At 45.3% G+C, this 21,795-nt stretch overlaps 3 protein-coding genes across 3 annotated transcripts in view; all 3 read left to right on the forward strand.

The window, feature by feature from the left end:
• LOC121461695 (protein HEG homolog 1-like) overlaps positions 1-1,418 on the forward strand; it is a 117,200-nt gene extending 115,782 nt beyond the window's left edge. The window contains exon 19 of the transcript XR_005976221.1: positions 1,400-1,418. The gene's annotated coding sequence lies outside the window, so the exon portion shown is untranslated. The remainder of the gene's footprint in view (positions 1-1,399) is intronic.
• Positions 1,419-3,102: 1,684 nt separating this feature from the next.
• LOC121462049 (endogenous retrovirus group K member 10 Gag polyprotein-like) lies at positions 3,103-4,940 on the forward strand. Its single transcript, XM_041673470.1, is given in 2 exon segments — positions 3,103-3,499; positions 3,787-4,940. Coding segments are annotated over 2 exon segments (1,551 nt in total).
• A 9,784-nt stretch (positions 4,941-14,724) lies between these two features.
• Muc13 (mucin 13, cell surface associated) overlaps positions 14,725-21,795 on the forward strand; it is a 39,540-nt gene continuing 32,469 nt past the window's right edge. The window contains exon 1 of the mRNA XM_041673343.1: positions 14,725-14,867. Coding sequence (XP_041529277.1) covers positions 14,819-14,867 — 49 coding nt within the window. The 5' untranslated portion in view covers positions 14,725-14,818. The remainder of the gene's footprint in view (positions 14,868-21,795) is intronic.

Consider the following 21,795-nt stretch of genomic DNA (forward strand, 5'->3'; position numbering starts at 1 on the left):
CCACCCTGCCCCCCCCCATGCTGATGGACAAGTTCCCTCCGCCTGCCCTGGGAGCTGCACGCCTCAAACCTTCGGTCAACGCTGACCAAGGCTTGGCTCCGCAGGTGAAGAACTCTTTCAGGTCCTATGCATTATAAGTATCTGTCATCATTTATAGGGGCTGGTCAAATGTTCACACTGGTACAGGATTTTATATGCTGTTCTTGTTTACAAATTATCTTGGTTAATGTTAAAAAAAAACTATTGTTGGTCTCAAATGTTTCACATTAGTATAGGATTTTTATATGCTGTTCTTGTTTAAAATGTAGTCATACATTCCCACTGGAAAAAAAAAACACCAAAAAAGACTTTGGTAAAGAGTTTTTATGTTGTTTAAAAGGCAAGAAATTTTTGCTATGTTGACTAAAAAGCAAGAGAAATTTTTGGTGTGTTGTCTCAAGAGATTTTGGTTTAAAAAATGTGTAAACAGTTATGGGCCTTATCTAGTTCCCTTTTTCTGTTTTCAATATCAAACTTAAGGCAGGTAGGGAGCAGCTGACAGTCAATCACTGCAGGGCTCTGCCATCTGTGTTTCTTAAATGTTTAAAGAGGCTTACAGGCACAGGCGTTTTACTCCCTTTGACCCAACCTCTGAGGGTCAGCAGTAGCTATGGCCTTCATAGGACAGTCAGTAACAGATATTAAGAAAAGTTACAGTGGTTAGAGGGTTGCAGGATTATATCTTGCAGGATTTGGTTAAGGAGGCAGAGAAAGTGTTTCATAAGTGAGAGACTGAGGAAGAGAAGCAAGGAGGGGCAAGAGGCAGAAGAAGAGAGAGGACCAGAGGGATCATAGACAAGAGAGAAATTTGATAAAATTTTGGCTGCAGTGGTAAGAAAGGAAAAAAAGACAGGGCCTAGACAGGTAGGGAACCTGAGCAACAGAAGACCAAAGATGAATGAAGACAGGCAGAGGCACCCCTTGGACAAAGATCAATGTGCTTATTGCAAAAAAAAAAAAAAAAGACATTGGGCAAGAGAATGCCCAAAGGAGAAAAGAAGGGCCTTTAAGGTACTGGCCCTAGAAGAAGATGGATTAGAGGGGATGGGACTCGGACCCCCCTCCCCTGCACCTACGGTAACCCTGACTGTGGAGGGGACCCCTATGGACTTTCTAGTGGACAAAGGGGCTAAGTACTCTGTGCTGAAACAACCATTGAAAAGGTTCAAAAATAAAAAAGACAATTGTAATTGAAACAACTGGACAGAAACAATATCTGTGGACCACCTTACAAACTGTAGATTTGGGGGAAGGACAAGTGACTCATTCCTTCCTGGGTTTCCATAAGTGTCCCACACCTTTATTAAAAAGAGACTCAAACTGGCTGGAGGTGATTAAAGCCTTTTGTTGACTGAACCAGTGACCTTCGCTCCCCCTGCTGTCCTCAATCCTGCTGCCCTACTGCCTGAGACTGATGACACCTCATCTACCCATCACTGCACTGACATTTTGGCAGAAGAAGCTGGTACCCAAAATGATCCGAGGGATCAGCCTTGGCCTGGAAGTTCAAGCTGGTATACAGACGGCAGCTGTTTCGCAGTTGAAGGTAAGCAGAAGGCGGGGGTAGAAGTGGCAGATGGGAAGCAAGTAGTCTGGGTATAGCCTCCCTGAAGGACTTCGGCACAGAAAGCCGAACTTGTGGCTTTGATACCAGCTCTATGAATGGCAGGGGGAAAGTCTCAACTGACAGCAGGTATGCTTTTGCCACTGCCCATATACACAGAGCAATATACAAAGAGGACTGTTAACATCTGCAAAAAAATAAATAAATAAAATTTTGAGCCTCCTCAAGGCCATACATTGGCCAAAGAAGGTAGTCATCATACATTGTCCAGGACACCAAAAAGCTCGGGATGCTGTGGCTAAAGGAAATCAGATGGCAGACCTAACTGCTAAACAGGCGACCCAGGGAGCAATGATCCTGGCAGTCAAAGAGCCTAAAGATTATCATGATATCAGTGAAACCAACTTTAGATACACCCCCGAGGACCATCAAGTTATGGGCGAATTAGGACTGCTAAGAAAAAAAAAAAAACCATACGGGGCAGTAGAGACAGAAGGAGGAAAACTAGTCCTCCCACAAAAAGAAGGGCACAAGTATGTTACCAACTTACATTACCCGAGCCACTTGGGGGCCAAGAAACTAAAAGATGTGGTTATGTCCTCCGACTATTATGTTATGGGACTCTCTGACTTGGGAGAAGAAGTAGTCAAAAGCTGCAAGGCCTGTGCTATAACTAATGCAGGACACTCCTGGGAAGAGGCTCAGGGGCCACCAACCTGGGGCCTACTGGGAAGTAGATTTTACAGAAATTAAGCCAGCCAGGTATGGTAACAAGTACTTATTAGTTTTTATAGATACATTTTCAGGCTGGGCAGAAGCTTTTCCTACCAAGACTTTGGGGAGCCACATACTCCATTACAGGATGGTGCCTGCATCCAGTAGCGCCAAACCGATAAACTGCCTCTCCTGTGGCATCATAAGGGCTGACGAGCTGCAGCCAGTCAGGGAATGACACGTCCTAGGCGAGGACCATTAACCTATTTAAGGGCTGGGTTTTCTTCCCCTGGGGTCTCTGCTCTGTAAGCTTATGCTCTCCCTCTCAAGATGCATTAAAGCTTTTCTGCAGAAGGATCCTGAGTGTGCCGCGTCGTTCTTGCTGGCGAGATGGTAGCGCGGGACATCTGGTGCCGAAATCCTGGGAACCCAACATCGTCAGCACTGCCGGAGACCCCTTGGATTCAAGGAGGATTCAGAACTGCAGGTAGGTACGCTCAGAGAGGTATGCCTTTTCTGGATTTCGGATTGGACCTTTCACCGCCTTGGGAGGGTAGCGTGGAAGCCTTGGTGATTGTTCTGGGAGCACTTTTGATCCTTATTTTGGGAATGCTTTGCTTCAACCGTTATAACTGCTAGGTACGTTAAGTCCGACGTAGATAAGTGGCAGTACCTTGGTGTGCATTTCAGCCTCTTGTAGCTAAAAGAGCCGCGCGGACTGTACTTTCGTTTTCTTCGCACTTGTAAGGCTGACGTAGATAAGCCACAGGTACCTGCTCGCCATCATGGGCTCCTCACAGTCTGTCATTATGGCCTTAGAGTCGGTGCTGAAGCAAAGAGATATAAAGATCGCTCATCCGACACTGAAAAATTTTGTTAAGGAAATCGATCGGGTAGCTCCTTGGTACGTCTGCTCCGGATCTTTGACTCATGCCTCATGGAATAAATTGGGTAGAGACCTCGATAAAAAACGAGTCGAAGGAGACCTAAGACAAGGGACCAAGGCCATCTGGAAACTTGTTAAGAACTGTTTGGAGGATGAAGCCTGTCAGGCGGTCGTAGCTGAAGGACGAGGTGTCTTAGAAGAAGTTCAGGATAGCATGTCAGAAACTGAGCGTAGTGAGAGGTTGGGCGCGCGCAAGAAAAAAACAGTCCCAGTCAAGGAAAATAGCCCCCCCCCCGGTATGTCTAAGGACAAGGGGGTGTCTGCATCGGACCCTAAAGGTCCCACACCTGTAATAAAGAAGAAAAAAGGGAATACTAGTACTAATGTTTACCCTTTACGGGAACTTGAGGCTTTAAATATTGATAGTTCTACTAATAATTCTGACAACTCTGAAAGTTCAGAAGATGAAGGTCTAGACCCGGAGGAAGAAGTCGACTTAGAGGAGGAAGGGGCCAGATACGAGGAGGAGAGATATCATCCTGATGATTACCCTCCGAGTAACAGGGAGCTCAAAAAACGGCAGCTCCATGTGGCCCCTTCACCGGTGGCCCCTTCGGCGCCCCCCCCCCTTACGAGATGCGCCCGAAGGCCTTCTCCTTCCTCCCAGAAAAGGTAAAGAGAAAGCTACGCCTCGCCTACCCTGTCTTTGAAGGAGCAGAGGGAGGACGGGTGCACGCACCTGTAGAGTACAATCAGATAAAAGAATTGGCAGAGTCAGTCTGAAAATATGGAGTAACAGCTAATTTCACTCTAGCTCAAGTGGATAGACTGGCTATGACTGCCATGACCCCAGCTGACTGGCAGACGGTTACAAAGGCATCACTTGTCAGCATGGGCCAATATTTGGAATGGAAAGCCCTTTGGCATGAGGCAGCTCAGGAGCAGGCCAGGGCTAATGCTATGGCCTTGACTCCAGAACAGCAACAATGGACGTTCGATCTCTTGACTGGCCAAGGGCGGTTTGCCGTCAATCAAACAGATTATCATTGGGGTGCATATCGGCAAATTGCTGATACAGCCATTAGGGCTTGGAAAGCACTTTCCAGAAAAGGAGAAGTAAATAACCAACTCACTAAGATTATTCAAGGAATCCAGGAGCCTTTTTCAGATTTCGTGGCACGAATGACAGAGGCGGCAGGGCGCATTTTTGGCAACCCTGAAACAGCCGCGCCTCTTATTGAGCAACTTATTTTTGAGCAGGCCACCCAAGAATGTTGCGCGGCTATAGCCCCTAGAAAAAATAAAGGGCTACAAGATTGGCTTAGAGTTTGTAGGGAACTTGGAGGACCTCTTACCAATGCAGGACTGGCCGCAGCTATTTTACAATCTCAGAAGCGCCCCTTTAAGGGGCCTGGTAAAAGAGTCTGTTTTAAATGTGGAAAGCCGGGACACCTAAAAAAGGACTGCAAGTCAACAGAGAGGGCTCCCCCTACTCTTTGTTCCCGTTGTGGCAAAGGCTACCACAAGGCTGAGCTATGTCGCTCGGTGAGAGATATAAAGGGCAGAATCCTCCCCCCACTAGAGACATCTGATAATGAAAATCCAAAAAACGGGATAGTGGGCCCCCGGTCCCAGGGCCCACAAAAATATGGGAACAGATTCATCAAGGCGACCGACGAGGTCTCTCCAGGGATGGAGCAAGAATGGACTTGCACGCCTCCTCCGACTTCTTACTAATGCCCCAGATGGGGGTGCAGCCCGTCCCTGTTCGAGTTCCCACACCTTTACCCCAGGGGAGTGTGGGCCTTCTCCTGGGTCAGGGGTCGCTCACCTTACGGGGACTGATTGTCCACCCCGGTATTATTGATGATCAACATACCCCTGAAATCCAAGCATTGTGCTCCAGTCCCAATGGGGTCTTTTCTATCAGCAAAGGAGATAGAATAGCTCAGCTACTACTCCTTCCGGGTGAGACCCATCAAAAACCAGGAGATAAACAAATGGGATCCTCAGGTTAGGATTTGGCTTATTTGGTTGTTAGTCTCCAAGACCGGCCAAAACTGTCCCTCTGGGTTAATGGCAAACGCTTTGAGGGCATTCTGGACACCGGAGCGGACAAGAGCATAATTTCTTCCCACTGGTGGCCAAAGTCTTGGCCGACCACTGAGGCCTCCCATTCGCTACAAGGACTAGGTTATAATGCTCACCCAACCATTAGCTCCTCGGCCCTTATCCGGAGGACCACGGAGGGGCAGGAAGGACGGTTCACCCCTTATGTGCTTCCTCTACCCGTTAACCTATGGGGACGAGACATCATGCAGGACATAGGGCTAACCTTATCTAATGAATATTCACCACAAGCAATTAACATGATGAGAAAAATGGGGTACAAGACAGAAAAAGGACTGGGGCGCCTAGGACAAGGGCGGATCGGGCCTGTGGCCCCTGACCCCAATCAGGGAAGACAGGGTCTGGGTTTTTCCTAGGTGCCACTGGGGCAGCATGGCCCATACCATGGAAGACAGAGGTTCCAGTATGGGTTCCCCAGTGGCCCCTGACCTCTGAAAAATTGGAAGCTGCAACTAAACTTATTGCAGAACAGCTAGCCTTGGGGCACATAGAGCCATCAACTTCCCCTTGGAACACTCCTATCTTTGTTATCAAAAAGAAGTCAGGAAAATGGCGCCTACTACATGATTTAAGAGCAATTAATGAACAAATGCACCCCCTCGGGGCAGTACAACGGGGACTCCCTATACTCTCCGCCTTGCCCAAAAACTGGAGTTTAGTTATTATAGATATTAAAGATTGCTTTTTTTTTCCTATTCCTTTACATCCTCCTGATAGACCTCGCTTTGCATTTACTGTTCCTTCGGTTAATCATATGGAGCCTGATAAGCGAGTTCAATGGAAGATTTTGCCTCAGGGTATGGCCAATAGCCCTACTATGTGCCAACTATATGTACAGGAGGCTCTCAAACCAATAAGAGAGCGTTTTCAGCAGATGCTTGTGGTCCATTATATGGATGACGTGCTTATGTGTCATGAGGATCTAAAGATCCTCAAAAAGGCCTATCCATTGCTACTTGACAATCTACAGCTTTGGAGCCTCCAGATTGCCACAGAAAAGGTTCAAATTGCTGATGCTGGCCAGTTTTTAGGTTCTATAATTCTTCCAGATAAGATCCTTCCACAAAAACTAAAAATTTATAAAGATGATTTACAAACATTAAATGATTTTCAAAAATTGTTAGGAGATATTAATTGGCTGCGACCATTTTTAAAGATCCCGTCTGCCGATTTAAAACCTCTGTTCGATATTTTGGAGGGGGATGTTCATATTACTTCCCCCCAGGCTTTAACACCAGCGGCAGAAGCAGCCTTAATGTTGGTAGAGAAATCCATTGAGGAGGCACAATTGTGCCGCATTGATGTTACCTGGTCGTTTTCTCTTTGCGTATTTAAAACAAGAAAATTGCCCACCGCTGTGTTATGGCAAGATGGACCATTGTTGTGGATTCACCCACATGCCTCCCCTCAAAAAATTATTGATTGGTATCCAGCAGCCATAGCTCAGATCGCCCTTAGAGGCCTAAAAACATCTGTTAGCCATTTTGGTAAACATCCAGCTATGATGATTGTCCCCTATACTTCCCCTCAGATACAAACCCTGGCTGCCACTTCTAATGATTGGGCCATCTTGGTCACCACCTTTTCTGGGAAAATTGATAATCATTATCCCAAAAACCCTCTGCTACAGTTTGCTGCATGTCATCCTCTTGTCTTTCCCCGGGTAACATCATCCATTCCGCTAAAAGACTGAATGGTGGTTTATACAGACGGCTCCAAGAGTGGCATGGGAGCCTATGTTGTGGATTCCAAGGTATTTTCAAAAAACTTCTCTGTAACCTCACCTCAGAAGGTGGAATGCATGGTGGTGTTAGAAGTTCTTCAAAGATTCCACTGCCCCCTCAACATTGTTTCCGATTCTGCCTATGTGGTTAATGCTGTAAAATTGCTTGAAACCACCGGGTTCATAAGACCTACTAGCATGGTGGCATCTCTTTTCCATAAATTGCGGGAATGTTTGCTAAACAGGAGAGCTCCACTATATATTACACACATCCAGGCACATTCAGGGCTCCCGGGTCCTATGAGTCTGGGTAATGATTTGGCTGATCGCGCTACGCGATTAGCCGCTGCGGCTCTTGCCTCCCCATTACAAGTTGCTAAAACCTTTCATGATAATTTTCATGTCACGGCTGAAACCCTGCGTAGACGCTTTTCCCTTACTAGAAGAGAGGCTCGTGATATCGTGACCCAATGTCACAATTGCTGCCAGTTTCTCCCTGTCCGACACACAGGGATAAATCCCAGAGGGATTCTGCCTCTACAAATATGGCAGATGGATGTTACCCATATCTCTGCCTTTGGAAAACTTCAATATGTGCATGTATCAATTGACACATGCTCTGGTATTCTCCACGCCACGCCTCTTACAGGAGAAAAGGCTTCTCATGTTATTCAACATTGCCTTGAGGCATGGAGTGCTTGGGGCAAACCCACATTTTTAAAAACTGACAATGGGCCTGCCTATACCTCTCAAAAGTTTAATCAATTCTGTATGCAAATGCAGGTGACACATATTACAGGCCTGCCCTACAATCCTCAGGGTCCAGGCATTGTTGAACGAGCACACCGCACGCTCAAATCCTACTTGCTTAAACAAAAAGGGGGAATAATGAAAGATTTACCTCCAACGCCAAGAGTGGCTATTGCCATGGCATTATTTACTATAAATTTTTTAAATTTGGATGATAGTGATCACAATGCAGCAGAACAACATTGCTTGGATCCACAGCGACCTAAGGATCTTGTAAAATGGAAAGATGTGCTGACTAATGAATGGAAAGGCCCGGATCCTATTCTAATAAGATCCAGGGGAGCTATCTGTGTTTTCCCACAGGATGAAGAAAATCCTTTTTGGGTCCCTGAACGGCTCACTAGAACAGTCCTGGAGCAAAAGGATGACACGGACCAACCTCATGACGAGAAGGATCAGGCTAATCCTCATGATGTTAATCATGGGGAACCCAATCGCCCGGGGAGAACCACGATGGGGGATCATGTTGACTTTTCCACTGCCGATGCCGGTGATGTATAATGCACAGGTTTTCCCTCAATTTTTTTGCCACTAATAAAGAATTAGGTCTTACATTTTTACCAAAGGATGAGCAAATTGAAGGACGTAAGGAAAACAGAACCCTTTTCCTTAAAGGAAGCTTATGCTTTTTGGTCATAGATAAGCTGGATAATAGCAACCCCTGTATTAGATTAGGAAATTTATCTTCTGCTTGGCTGAAAGAGGCTGCATGGGGGCCCAGCAGTAACATTGTAGCCAATGCTACTGTTATCTATGGCTGGTAGCCACAGTTCCCATCTATAAATGGTTTTTTTTACCCCGCCACGGCAACCAAAATTGGCCCCCTTTTGCACTGGCAGACAAATGGAAGAGACGGCATTGCCTTGGACAGGATGCCAATCCAGGGATGCTGCCTGGGCTATTACAGGCCTGTTTTCCTTTTCCCCAAGGATAGGCATGGGAACTAACTTTACATCTTTGGACCCCATGCAGGCGGATACTAATCCTTTTGATCAATGACTGCTTTGCGGCGTTAATGGAAGTTGCACTGATCTTACACCCATGGCCATGCTGAAGGGAGGCAGAAGTGAACAGGGTCAATTGGAATTTGACTGGAAGGGATCCCTGGGCAGTCAACTCTAATCAGGCAAGAGTTCAGGGTCATTTCAATGGACTGCCTCCGGAGTAAAATATAAATCTTTTAGACATGAAGATTATGAGGCCACTCCAGTTTGTGTCTGGCCTCCCTTTATGTGGATTGTGAGCAATAAGAGTGCCACAGACAATGAATTTTATTGTAGATCCGGTAAATGCTATTATACCCTGTGTTGGGATGCTTGGATATATTGTGGCAAATGGCACAGTTAGGCTGCGAGCAAAAGCTCCCTGGCCTTTGTGTCACCTCCATTCAATATGAAAATTTTACTAAAGCAGCTAATTTGTCTAAAAGCCTTTCACAGTTCATTTTACAGAATTGGACCTTTGAGTTTGAACGGACGCTTCGCGAATTGAGGGCCACCATCGTCCAGATCAACTCTACCCATCTTGACCTGTCCTTCACGGAGGGGCTGTCGTCCTGGATTTCCTCTGTTGTTTCTTACTTCAAGGAGTGGGTGGGGGTGGGACTGTTTGGTATGGTCATCTGCTGTGAAATGGTGTTTCTCCTCTGGCTGGTCTGTAGGCTCAGAACCCAAAACTAGAGAGACAAGGTGGTTATCGCACAGGCCCTGGTCGCCCTAGAACAAGGGGCTTCCACTGACATCTGGCTAACTATGCTCAAGCAATAGGCCGCCGGCTGAATAGCTCTTGTGCACCCGGAACTTAGGTTCATTGCACAGGGTAGAGTGTTTGGTTTGGCCCCCAGGAGGGGTATTGAGCTGAGAGCATCACACAGAGAGCCGTTATGGTACCCTCTCTGAGAGACATGTTGTCCTGCATAAGGGTTTTCCTACCTTACTTTCCCTTTCCCAGAAAAACGGCAGAGGACAGGTCGAAAACATCCCGGGTTCAGTTGAATCTAGGGATAGCTTTCGTACACGTCTTACATGTTCTGTGCCTGGGAAGTACAACCACTGTCTCTACCCTCATGGATTTGGGGATGCCTAGTCGCTTATAATAATAAAAAGGGGGAGATGTGGGGAGCCACATACTCCATTACAGGATGGCGCCTGCATCCGGTAGCGCCAAACCGATAAACTACCTCTCCCGTGGCGTCATAAGGGCTGATGAGCTGCAGCCAGTCAGGGAATGACACGTCCTAGGCGAGGACCATTAACCTATTTAAGGGCTGGGTTTTCTTCCTCTGGGGTCTCTGTTCTGTAAGCTTATGCTCTCCCTCTCAAGATGCATTAAAGCTTTTCTGCAGAAGGATCCTGAGTGTGCCGCGTCGTTCTTGCTGGAGAGACGGTAGCGTGGGACACAAGACTGAGACGACCAATGTGGTGGCTAAGAAGATCATAGAAAAAATCTTCCCAAGGTTTGGGATACCCAAGGTAATCGAGTCTGATAATGGACCTGCCTTTGTTGCCCAGGTTCTTATTCCTAAGATGTTTCTAAGATGTTTGCGGTGCAGCTGCTAGCCCCAAAGAGACGGTTGTCCGTACCTGCAAGATTCCCGGGCAGGCTGGCAGAGCTCGCCATGCGACAAGCGGCTACAGTTTCCCACCAGCAGTAGAGCATGCGCCGTGCGGGCGGTGGCAGCAGGTAACAGACACATAGACACAAAAGATAGCCATAAGTATTTATTAAGGGAGAGAGAGAGAGAAAAAGGGAGAGAGAGAGAGAAAGAGAGAGAAGGAAGAGAGAGGCAAAGCCCCGTGTGTAGACCGGGAGAGAACAGGAGAGAGAAAGAGATGGTGGCGGAGGTCAGAGGTAAAAACGGAGTGGGCGTGGCTAGGGCAGGGACCGAAAGAATAACATTTCCACATCTTGCTTTTAACAAAAAAGCAAATTAGACACCCCAGTTTGAAGGAATTGGGGCGGTGAATTCTCAAGACTGCTTCTGGCTGATTGTGGGCATTATCTTTTGTAGAAGGGGAACCCAACAGAAGGCTGGGTGCTGGTCACATCCTGGCATGGCTGGTCTCTTTGCTTTTGACCGGTTTTTATGGCATGGGAATGTCTGGTGTCCCTAAGATATTGGCAGAACAAACAACAAAGTTAAATTAAGGGAAAAAAATTTTTTTGGACCAGGGAATTGAGGGGGTATCTGACCTGTTTAAAATGGATTTTTTAATTTGGCTCCCTGGAACTCACAAGAACTCCTTGGGTTTGTGAAAACAGAAGTTTTAGTCACATGGAAAGCAGTATAGGAGAGAAATTTGATTTAAAATTTATTTGGTGAGGTAACCTGGCAAGCAAAACCTCGCAGCTATCAAACTGTCAGAGATCTTTGAAAAGGATAAGATTTTACTTGAGTTACTGATTAAAAAATGACAGAGAACTTACTTTATTGGCACCCAGAGCTACTCTTTTTTGGGTCCTCCATGGTCGCTGAAGGTTGCACTTGAGCTTTGCTGTTTAGCGCAGGGCCTGCCAGGCTCCAGAAGATCCTGTGGGCTAAGAAATCTGTAGGAAGTCAGGCCTACCTTGACCTGAGCAGCTAGGCTGTCGATTCCAGCAATTCTGTCCACGTCTAGAGGTCTTTACTTTAGATGAAAGGCAGGTTTTCCCAATGGTCAGCACTCTGCAGTCGAAGCGGAATGCAGAAGGACGTTGTTCTGCGCGTGTCTGTCTCCTGTCTTCTTTGGAGGGAGCAGAGAGCTGCTGCTAGGAACCAACCTGTCTCTTTTTTTGTTGTTGTTGTGAAAAGTTTTTAATAATTAAATACTTAAATATCACATTCCCCAGATCTCTGAGCAGTTCAGGGCTGGATTAAATATAGTTGTAGTATACTGGTTCTTAGCAGGTAAGATTTACACTCGTAAAAGGGCAGAAAGAAGAAACTGCTGGCAATGGAAGGTTGATGTCAGAACTGACGATGGTAGCGAAAAACTTAAGGGACTTAAAAGTACATACCAGTTTAAAATATGAGACTCATGTTTTGTAGTCTGAAATGAGATGGAATAAATAATTATTATGCATAGAAAGAGTGAGCAAGAATTGGGCAACGTGGATGCTTCTGATGGGCCCTATCAAAGGCATACCATTGTTTAATACACATGTAACAGAGTTAACATGAGGAGTTCAGTGAAAACTGGGTGAAGAGGCAGGGTAAAACCGGGAGTAAAACCATAAAACTGTGAGTAAAACCGGGAGAGTGTGGTCACATGGCCTGGCTCTCAACCAAGATGGCGAAAAGAGTCACCTGACCCACCTGGCCCTCAGCCAAGATGGCGACTGCCACGGAAAAAAGTTTTTGTTTTGTTGTAGAGCCGGCATGATATAACAGAAGCCGCAGCGGGGAGGGGCAAAAGGCTGGAACCAAAAAAAAAAAAAACAAAAAACAAAAAAAAAACGGCCATTTACAGTTTTCCTCTAAGTTATATTGGGTTGAACAGAGACAGATAAGTGTAAGGCATTAAAGCATGAGGCTGGAGTGATAGGTCTGGATGGCTTGATACCCATGGCCAAAACCGCGGAAAAACACTCGTAAAAAGGCACCTGAGGCTGTGAAGGCAAGGTGCAGTTGGAATTGACCACCGTAGGTCCTATAAGTAGGCGTCTGAGTTTACAGGGGACAGTGGTATGGCCTAATTGAATCGGCCCCCGCCTCCGATGGGAGGCAAATTCCCGGGCAAGGGGGAAACAATTGGCCTGCCCACACCATAGCGAGCTGTGCTCACACCGTAGTGAGCTATACCGAGAGGACAGAAAAGAACAGAAAGGAGAACTGGAAGCCCCGGGCTTCCAGGCACAAGTGAAATGAGGGGCTGACTAAGTCTAGCTAGCCCTTTGAGGCGGGAAAAGCCAGGAGAGAATGCTAGCGAAAGGAACAACCAGGGAAGGTCCTCCCAACTCCAGACAGCACCCGAGATTTCCGGGAGCTCAACAGAAATCTCTGGGCTAAAAGGGGGTGGTTAAGCTAGCGGAAGAGGATTTAAGAGGATTCGTAAAGCTGCGCCCAGGCAGATGCAACACGTGGGCCATTGCCATCAGACACACTTGAGGGAGGTGACAGTAGATAAAGACTATAGGACTCATAGTGCCAACTCATACTGGAGTGAGGTTTATTCTAATTTTCCAAAGTTTTTAGACTGACAGCTTTTCTGAGGGTCAATGTCTTACCCAGGTGATCATTTGGAGTAAGTTTTCTTCTTCTTCTTCTTCTTCTTCTTCTTCTTCTTCTTATTATTATTATTATTATTATTATTATTATTATTATTATTATTATTATTTGGTGGTGGTGTTTTGATACAGATTTTCTCTGTGTAGCCCTTGCTGTTCTGGAATTCACTTTGTAGACCAGGCTGGCCTCGAACTCACAGAGATCTAACCACCTGCCTTTGTCTCCTGAGTGCTACCATTGCCTGGCCCTATTTGGATTAAGTCTTAAGAGGAGGAATGCTAGTATGCCTTTGTTTCTCCTCTAGAAAGCCAAGTTTCTACCCAGGGCCAGAAATACAACTCAGAGCTGAGCGCATTAACAACAGCCATGTTTTGCCAGGAGAATGCAGCCTTCCCTTATCAGACCTCAAAATGCTGCTGCCCCACCTCTCTCCCTCCCCTCCCTTTTTTAAATAGCAAGGAAGGAGGGCTTTATTTTAGTTTCATGCTATATTTGTGTGTGTGTGTGTGTGTGTGTGTGTGTGAGAGAGAGAGAGAGAGAGAGAGAGAGAGAGAGAGAGAGAGAGAGAGAAAAGCCTTGAACTTCTGATTCCAATTCACGTGACACCACGCCCAGTTTATTGTACAGGCCAAGCAAGCCGAGTCTCCAGCTCCTCTCTTAAATGTTAATGACAATGATGTTCCCTCCCCTTTCACATGGGGATTGTTCTGTTGGTTTGTTTAGCTTTTGTTGTTTTTGAAGACAGTCTCACTAGGTAGTCCTGGCTGGCCTCCAACTCCCAGGTTCTCTCTTTGCATGTGGAATTTCAAATTCAAAGAAGAGGCAATTGTGATACTTGCCCCTTGTTAAAATAGGGACCGCCTCAGTTGGCCGCCCAAGCTGATTATGGGAAAGGGGGTCCTTCCCACAATGACCTGCAAGCCTGTTTCTAATAGGAGCATGACAATTTGGGGTCTATGTTCAGGTAAAGTGACATCTGAGAGCCAAGGGAGCTTGAAAATAGGATAATAAAGTTTCTAGAGATGACCACTGAGAGAAACCCAGAGCTGGAGTCCACAGCAAAGGATGAGAGAAGTCAAGTCACAAATAGTTTGGGGAAACACCAAAGTCCTAACCAGGGATGCTTGGGACCACGGGTGGAGAAATGGAATTCCTGGCAGTCAGAGGGGGGTGAGGCCTGAGGAGGCGACTCAGTAGCAAAGGCATTTGCCACTAAGCTGGTGACCTGAGTTCCATCCCTTGACCCCACATGGCAAAGGGTCAAGAACTCTACGCATTGTCCCCTGACATCCAACTGAGCACTGTGGTGTGCACACAAAATAAATTTTAGTTTTAAAACAATTAAAAGGGGTGGGGGTGAGACAATCGTTTGCATCTAGATTACTGAGTGTTTAAAGACACAGTAGGCTTAAGCAAAGGTGAGAGGTCAACCCTGTCCAAAATATAAAGAGATTAACTAAACTAACTAAACACACTCACCTCTAACTGTGCAAGGATTTCTAGAAGAAACTCCTAATTCCCGAGTTGTTCTGGACTTTGAGTCAAGGAACTCATGTTGAAGCTGAGTTCGGGTCATCTCCAGAGGGAAGCAGTCTGCAGTATATGACCAGATTCTAACAACGAATTGCTTTTGCCCATATTGACGTCAGTTAATGACCGGATTTTGGACTTGAAAGACATTTAAACTCCAGGTGGCTAAGGAGAGGAGCTATTTCCTCCTTGGGTTAACAAGCAAGAACAGCCACCATGAAAGCCTCCCTGCTTCTCTCTCTAGGTCTCCTTTTGGCAATCTTGGGTAAGAAACCCTTTTTATTCTTGTAACTTGATTACTTCAGTCAGCTTTGTGGCTTCCGAAACAAAGCTGCAGGTTTGTGCCTACCGCTTCTTGAAGCTACTGATAGTCTTGATGTGGGACCATTTTCTATAAAGGAAATTTCTTGTCCAGCTGCAAAGACAGCGGTAGCAAAAGAAGTCTAAGAGTGAATTGAGACGCAGCAGGGCAGAGGTTTGTCTGGGTAAAATGACTCAGTATTTCAAGGGTCAGGTACCCTACAGTGGCAAGCTGGCTCTGTCCTGTGATGGTCAGAGACCAGGGCCCAGGGAGAAAACATCTTTGTTTTCATCAATGCTTGAAATTGGGGATCATGGGCCAAAAAGAGCATTCCCAGTGTGGGTTAGACAGGTGCCCCTCTTCGGGTCTGGGGAGTTATTTGGAGGTGAGTGGATGAACAATTTGCCCACATGTCTGAGAGAGGACTCCAGATCTGGAAGCCAAATGCAAAAAGGAATAACATTTGTCAGGGTGGAAAGAGGAAGAGAAACTGAATTCAATTCAGAAGACAGTTTGTTTTGCTTTGTTTCTGAGACAGGATCTCAGGCTTCCAAGGCTGATTGTACTCTGTGTATAGTAGATGAGCTTCAGCTTCTGTGCTGGCTTATAGGCATGAGCCAACATGCATGGCTTTTTAAAAGGTCCTGTTACATGTAGGGGTGCATATGTGTAGAGGTCGGAGGACTTGCGGGAGTGGTTCCTCTCCTCTCGCTGTCTGAGGGGGATTGAATTCAGGCTGTCAGCCTTGACAGCAAGCTTCTTTCTTCACCTATTCAGTCACTTTTCTGGCCCAGGATTTGATTCTTCTGAGAGTGGGTTTTAAGCTTGGGGATGGGGAGCTGTCCTCACAGGAGAGCAGGCTTTACCAGACCTCCCCTGCCAAGCCTGAACAACGCCCTGGGGCCAAGAAGTGGTAAAACAATCTAGGTGACTTCCAGGAGTCGCCATGCAGAAGGAATGCCTTCTGTAAGACACGGGAAGAGGATACTGAGAAGGGACGCTCCTTTGGGAGGGCTTGGGCAGGTGACTGGAGGTCAGGGGAGCCATTGTCATTGATCTAAAGATACCTCTAAGGTGTAGAAAGGAGTCTTGGCCCAGTGAAGTCCCCCAGCAGGGGGCAGGGGGAAGAAGCAGAGTCCAACCTCAGAGGAAGGCAGGCAGGGATCCTAACACTGTACAGTGAGGGGTTTCTTCCTATGATAACAGAGAAGGCAGCTCTATACTGAAGAGTTGCAGCCCATGGCCAGAATCACCTGGGCACTTATCTGCCCTTATATCCAATTTGTTGTTGTTGTTGTTATTCTGTTTTGTCTTTCAAGACAGAGTTTCTATGTGTTACAGCCCTGGCTGTCCTGCAGCTCACTTTGTAGGCCTCGAACTCACAGAGATCCACCTGCCTCTGTCTCCTGAGTGCTGGGGTCAAAGGTGTGAGCTGCCACACCCTGCCCTTGCATACAATTTTTAAACATTTGTGTTTGCTCTTGTTTAAAAGTAACTTTAGTAATGTAGACTGGCTGTAAGATGTTCAGGCCACCCAGAAATGTTTGCAACAAAGTGAGCACCTGCCCCACTATCTTTACCTGCCCCGCCCTAGCATCCCACTGGCACGTAGACTACAGGTTTGGTTTTGAAAAAGATTTTTTTTTTCATTCTTATGGAATCCTGAGAATTTATCTGTATGTGTGGGCGGAGCTGCCACGTCAAGCATGAGTTCCGTGTCAGTCTCAGCGGCCGAGGACAGGCAGTGGGTCTTGTACACCTTCCACTGCCCACACCTAAGTACTTACTGGACAATGAAAATGTGCTCAGATGAAATCCAAAGTCCCCTCAGCAGGCACTGCTTGCCAATGTTTTGCTTTCTCTGAGCTCAATGACTGCTTTTTCTCCAGGGCATCTAGTGCGAACCAACATCTCTTACTACTGAAGGACTTCCATCTCTCAGAAGGATTTGACAGTGGCTCTCAGCTAGCATTAGCTATAATATGCCCTGGATAGAGTGTTGGCCCTGGAGTGTTCCAGAAAAGAGCCATTCAGGGAACACTTTTTTCTCATTTAAGCCAATGGCACCTTAGAGATGCTCTGTAGGTGTAGGCTATTGTGTTGGTTAGAAAACAGCTCTCAGATCTGAGGGAATAAAAAGATGGAGGCTGGGCCTGGGGAGATGCCTCAGTGTTTACAAGTGTTTATAGCTCTTACAGAGAACCTAGCCTCAGCTCCCAGTACCCACGATCATCTGGCACGCCAGTTCCAGGGGATCCAACACCTCTTCTGTCCTCCACTGGCTCCTGCATGTCTTTCCACAGACCCCTGGACAAGTTGTAGCTAACACAGTGACACATGTTGGGCATGGTGACTCACATGTGATATGAAAGTAAAGGGTGGGAGCCAGGCATGGTGGCTAAATCATGGGAGAACTTGAAGGCACTTGTGTAGTAATGAGGAGCGGGCTGCATTCCCACTGCCCAGCTACCTTAACCCCTGAAATAACCACACAGAAATTGTATTAATTAAACACTGCCTGGCCCATTATCTCCAGCCTCTCATTGGCTAACTCTCACATATTAGTTTAACCCATCTCCATTAATGTGTATCGCCACTTGACTGTGGCTTACCAGAATGAGTCTAACCAGTGTCCGTCTCGGAGAGGAGAGCCATGGTGTCTGCCACACTGCCTTCTTCCTCCCAGCATTCTATTCTGTCTACTATGCCCATCTAAGGGTTGCCCTATCAAAAGGCCAAGGCAGTCTCTTTATTCAACCAATGAAAGAACACATAGAAAGAAGATCCTCTTACACCATTTCCCCTTTTTCTGTTTAAACAAAAAAGAAAGGCTTTAACTTTAACATAGTAAAATTCCATATAACAAAAGTTATCAAGCAAGAATTACAGTTACAATATTTAGATCTATTTTATCTTTTATCATAACTAAGGAAAACTATAACTATCCATTCTTCAACTCCATCAAAGACTCCAGAAGGATATAATATTACCTAAGTAAATGAGAAGTAAGCAACTTCCAAAACTCTAGAATTGACAGAGACATCTCACTGCCTGGACAGTCACCCAAAGTTTTTCTGTACTGTTGGGGCATCCATCTTTAGCCTATAGGCCCATAGTCCAGCAGACATTTCCACAAAGCAGGAAAATTCAAAGACAGTTCAGACACTTTCTTCTGTATCCTGCAGACAGTCCCACAGACTCTTTTATGAATCAGGAACCCCGAAGGATCATCTCACCTTTAGGCAAGTTCAACAGTCCTTTCTCTGTGGGTTCTTTGTGTCCAGTTTATGCAACAGTCCAGACAAGAGCAGTTTCTTGCCCAAATGGCTATCAAACTCCATAAGGAGCCTCTTCGATGCCCATTCTTCTCCTGAAGTAGATTGGTGCTCCCAGGAGCAGATGTGTCTCATTGTCATGAAAAGCCCTAAGTTATTAAAACATTAAATGCCATATTCTGTAGTCTTTGAAGGATATGAAGAATGCCTTTCTAACTGAAATATATCTCTATATATCTAGAAAATCTAACTAACATGACTATAAGCTTGACTATTATTGATGATTATTCATTAACAACCTATATTTCCTAATTATACATTAAATTTTTAAATGAATTACACAATCACAATACTTTAATCAAGACCAGAAATATACATATAACAAGATTGGCCTTAAATTTATATCAACAAAGCAAAATTTATACCAATGCAAATTATTCATATCTATATCATATCCCCCTTTAAATGTAAAAGAACATTTATAAACAATATTTGGGAATATGGACGTAGCTATTTCTCTCCAAACTTTTTCCTGCTGTATGAGGGCACTGTTAATCAGTCTTTCATGGTGTATCCTGTGTGCCAGGTTCATCTCAGTCGGCAGTTGAGTGAAGTAATTTTTTGAGGGTGTTCACAGCAACTTTTCAGGAAAGCGTGGTCTATCATACCATATTGGGATAGAAACAATCCACAGGGTCTCATCCTCTGTGAAAACAAAAGAAGAACCTCTTTTCCAAAGCATCATATCCTTAGATCCAAATTCTGATGTCAAGATAGCTTTATAATACACATGTTGGATTAGCTTAGCAGACCACACAATGAAATGTCTCTCTGTATTTAGCTCCTTCACAGTCAAAAAATTGAAAGAAAATACAATAATACACAGAATCCAAACTCTGTGTGAATTTTCCATTTTTACATGGCTTAGTTTTCTTTATTCCTTTTAATCCATAACTATCTATACTCTGTCTCTTTAAAGACTTTACCCCTTTTTTTAAGCATTAACTTTATTCTCTATATTCTTTTTCTTCTCTCTCCCAAGCCTACGTTTGTCTAGCTAATACAATGACCCATTTAGAAGTCTTTTACGTCTGCATTTGTCCTATTGCATTGTCTGTAACTCTTTGCTGTCCAGGAACATTTTTGATTTGTGCCTTTAAATCGCTAAGTGCTTAAGAATCTAAGCTGTGACATTCTTAAGGCAAAAACAGATACTACAGGCTTGCCCCACCCAGTCCAACATGACAGAGTCGCTTGTGCCTCAGAGCCATTTGGTGCCCCTGAGCCACGCACAGTTACAGGCACACAGCAGTCCACATTGCCATCAAGCACTTTATTCACAAAACCCCATTCAAATGCTCTGTCTCCCGCAGGGGCCAGAGGTAGCAATGGTGGCACAGCCAAGAAACTGGTATTTCAAAACCGCCACTTTCTAGTAGACCTGATCCTGCTACCTACCCAGGCAGGAAGAGCTGAGCCACAGGCATGGTCTCAGCTACTTTGTTCCCAACCCTGAGTGGGCCCACAAATGCTCCATAGCCAGAGTTTGCACCAGCGCCAGGGCCCAGAAAGCCTTGTTTTAAAATGGTGTGGCTTTTTTTTTTTATGGCTGCTGAGTTAGGAAAAACCGCTAGCAAACAGCAAAAAGCTGTGTTAAACTCTCTTTCTCTTTTAAGCCCTCTTAGATTTTACATGGAGTTAGTTACCACGTTGGAGTGCCACTCTGTAGTAAATAGGGTGGCAGGCTGCGTTCCCGCCTGGCTTCCGGCTGCCCAGCTAGCTTAACCCTCGCAATAATTACATGGAAATTGTATTAATTTAAACACTGCCTGGCCCATTAGTTCTAGTCTCTTTTTGGCTAACTCTCACATCTTGATTCAACCCATTTCTAATAATCTGTATGTCACCACGAGGGTGTGGCTTACCAAGAAAGATTCAGCATGTCTGACCAGGTGGCTGGCTCCGTGGTAGCTCTCTCTGACCCTGCTTTCTTCCTCCAAGAATTCTGTTCTGTTCTACTACACCCAACTAAAGGTTGCCCTATCAAAAGGCCAAAGCAGTTTTCTTTATTCAACCAATGAAAGCAACACATAGAAAGAAGACCCTCCTACACCACACTTGGGAGGCAGAGGCAGGCTAATCTCCATGAGTTTGAGGCAAGCCTGGTCTACAGGACAAGTTCTAGGACAATCAGGGCAGTCACAGAAAAACCCTATCTGAGAGAGAGAGAGAGAGAGAGAGAGAGAGAGAGAGAGAGAGAGAGAGAGAGAAAGAGAGAGAGAGGGTGAGGAGAGATCATTTTGACCCCATGTTAACAGGCTCTTCACACGTGGGCGTTTATGCCTGTCTCATGGGTCCCATCAGGCACAGAGTAAGCCCTTGATAAATAAGAACATTCCAGGAGAGGGCAGTAGTGTCCACATGTGACTATGACCAGCTAATAACTATTTTCTTGGCCCTAGAAGAACAATCGCTTATCTCCTTATCACTTCTGAGCTACTAGTAGCTAAGCCCTGTCCAAAGTGAAGAGCCAGGCTGTGCCCCAGGGACTGCCAGACCTGTGGAGGAAGTCATAGTGAATCTCATCATTCTGTATCACAGGGCATAGGAACTGCTTCCTCCCCACAAAGGTTTTTTTTTCCCTAATTTGTATAATCTGATATCAATATCAGAGTTCTTAGAGACAAGAGGAATTCTGGGAAGTGGGTCACTAAAAGTCACTCTTCCAAGCATCCTGGGTGTTCTAGAAGCCACGAATGCAGCTTTGATATCTAGCATAGTCTTTAGACGAGGATCACTTACTTATCTTATTCTCTCCAAGTAGATGTATCTAGACTTTTTTGTGGATAAATACACCAGAATAAAACCTGGGCTAGCACTCAGAAAGATTGTAAATTTGAGGACAGCTGGAGACCTGTCTCAAAACAAAGACAAAAACAAAAACAAATCCTGGAAGAACTTTAATCAGGATTTAATGAAGTATTTCTATACATTCTATGTAATTATTCTTTAAACACTTCCTTCTAAAGTTCCCCTTCTACAGACTACCAACAGAGAAAACTGCCATGCATCAGAGAACTGGAGCAGTTGCCTTAAAATAGAGGAAGTCACAAAAATCCTCTTCCTGGTGACAACAGCGCCACCTTGTGACACTTTCAATTGTCTGGGAAATTATTAACCACAGATTGACAGTTTCCCAACTATAGATATAAATTTTGTTATTACTTGGTACTAATCTCTTTTTTACTGGGATATGGTCTTCTGTAGATCAGGCTATCTCAAAACTTGATAGGTAACAAAGGATGACCTTGAACTCCCGAGCCCCTTCCTTCTGTCTCCAAAGTTCAGGTACTTATATCAGCATTTTTTTTTGTTTTCATTTTCATTTTTGAGACACGTATCCCAGGCTGGCCTCCACAGGCATATACATCCCCCTGACTTGGTACTCTTCGTAATAAACATTATCACCCCAACTCTACACTACTTTCTCCATAGCTATTGTTAAACTGCGTTAGGTGTCAGAGTTTTCAATAATATTTTCTATTTTTGCCTGTTGAATTTTATTTATTTTTTTGTGTTCAGAAGTTATGTAGGGGCTGGAGGGATATGTCAGTGGT

This window comes from Microtus oregoni, unplaced genomic scaffold (assembly GCF_018167655.1).
Source record: "Microtus oregoni isolate MIOR12 unplaced genomic scaffold, Mior012 000023F_ref0000262, whole genome shotgun sequence".
Lineage (NCBI taxonomy): Eukaryota > Metazoa > Chordata > Mammalia > Rodentia > Cricetidae > Microtus > Microtus oregoni.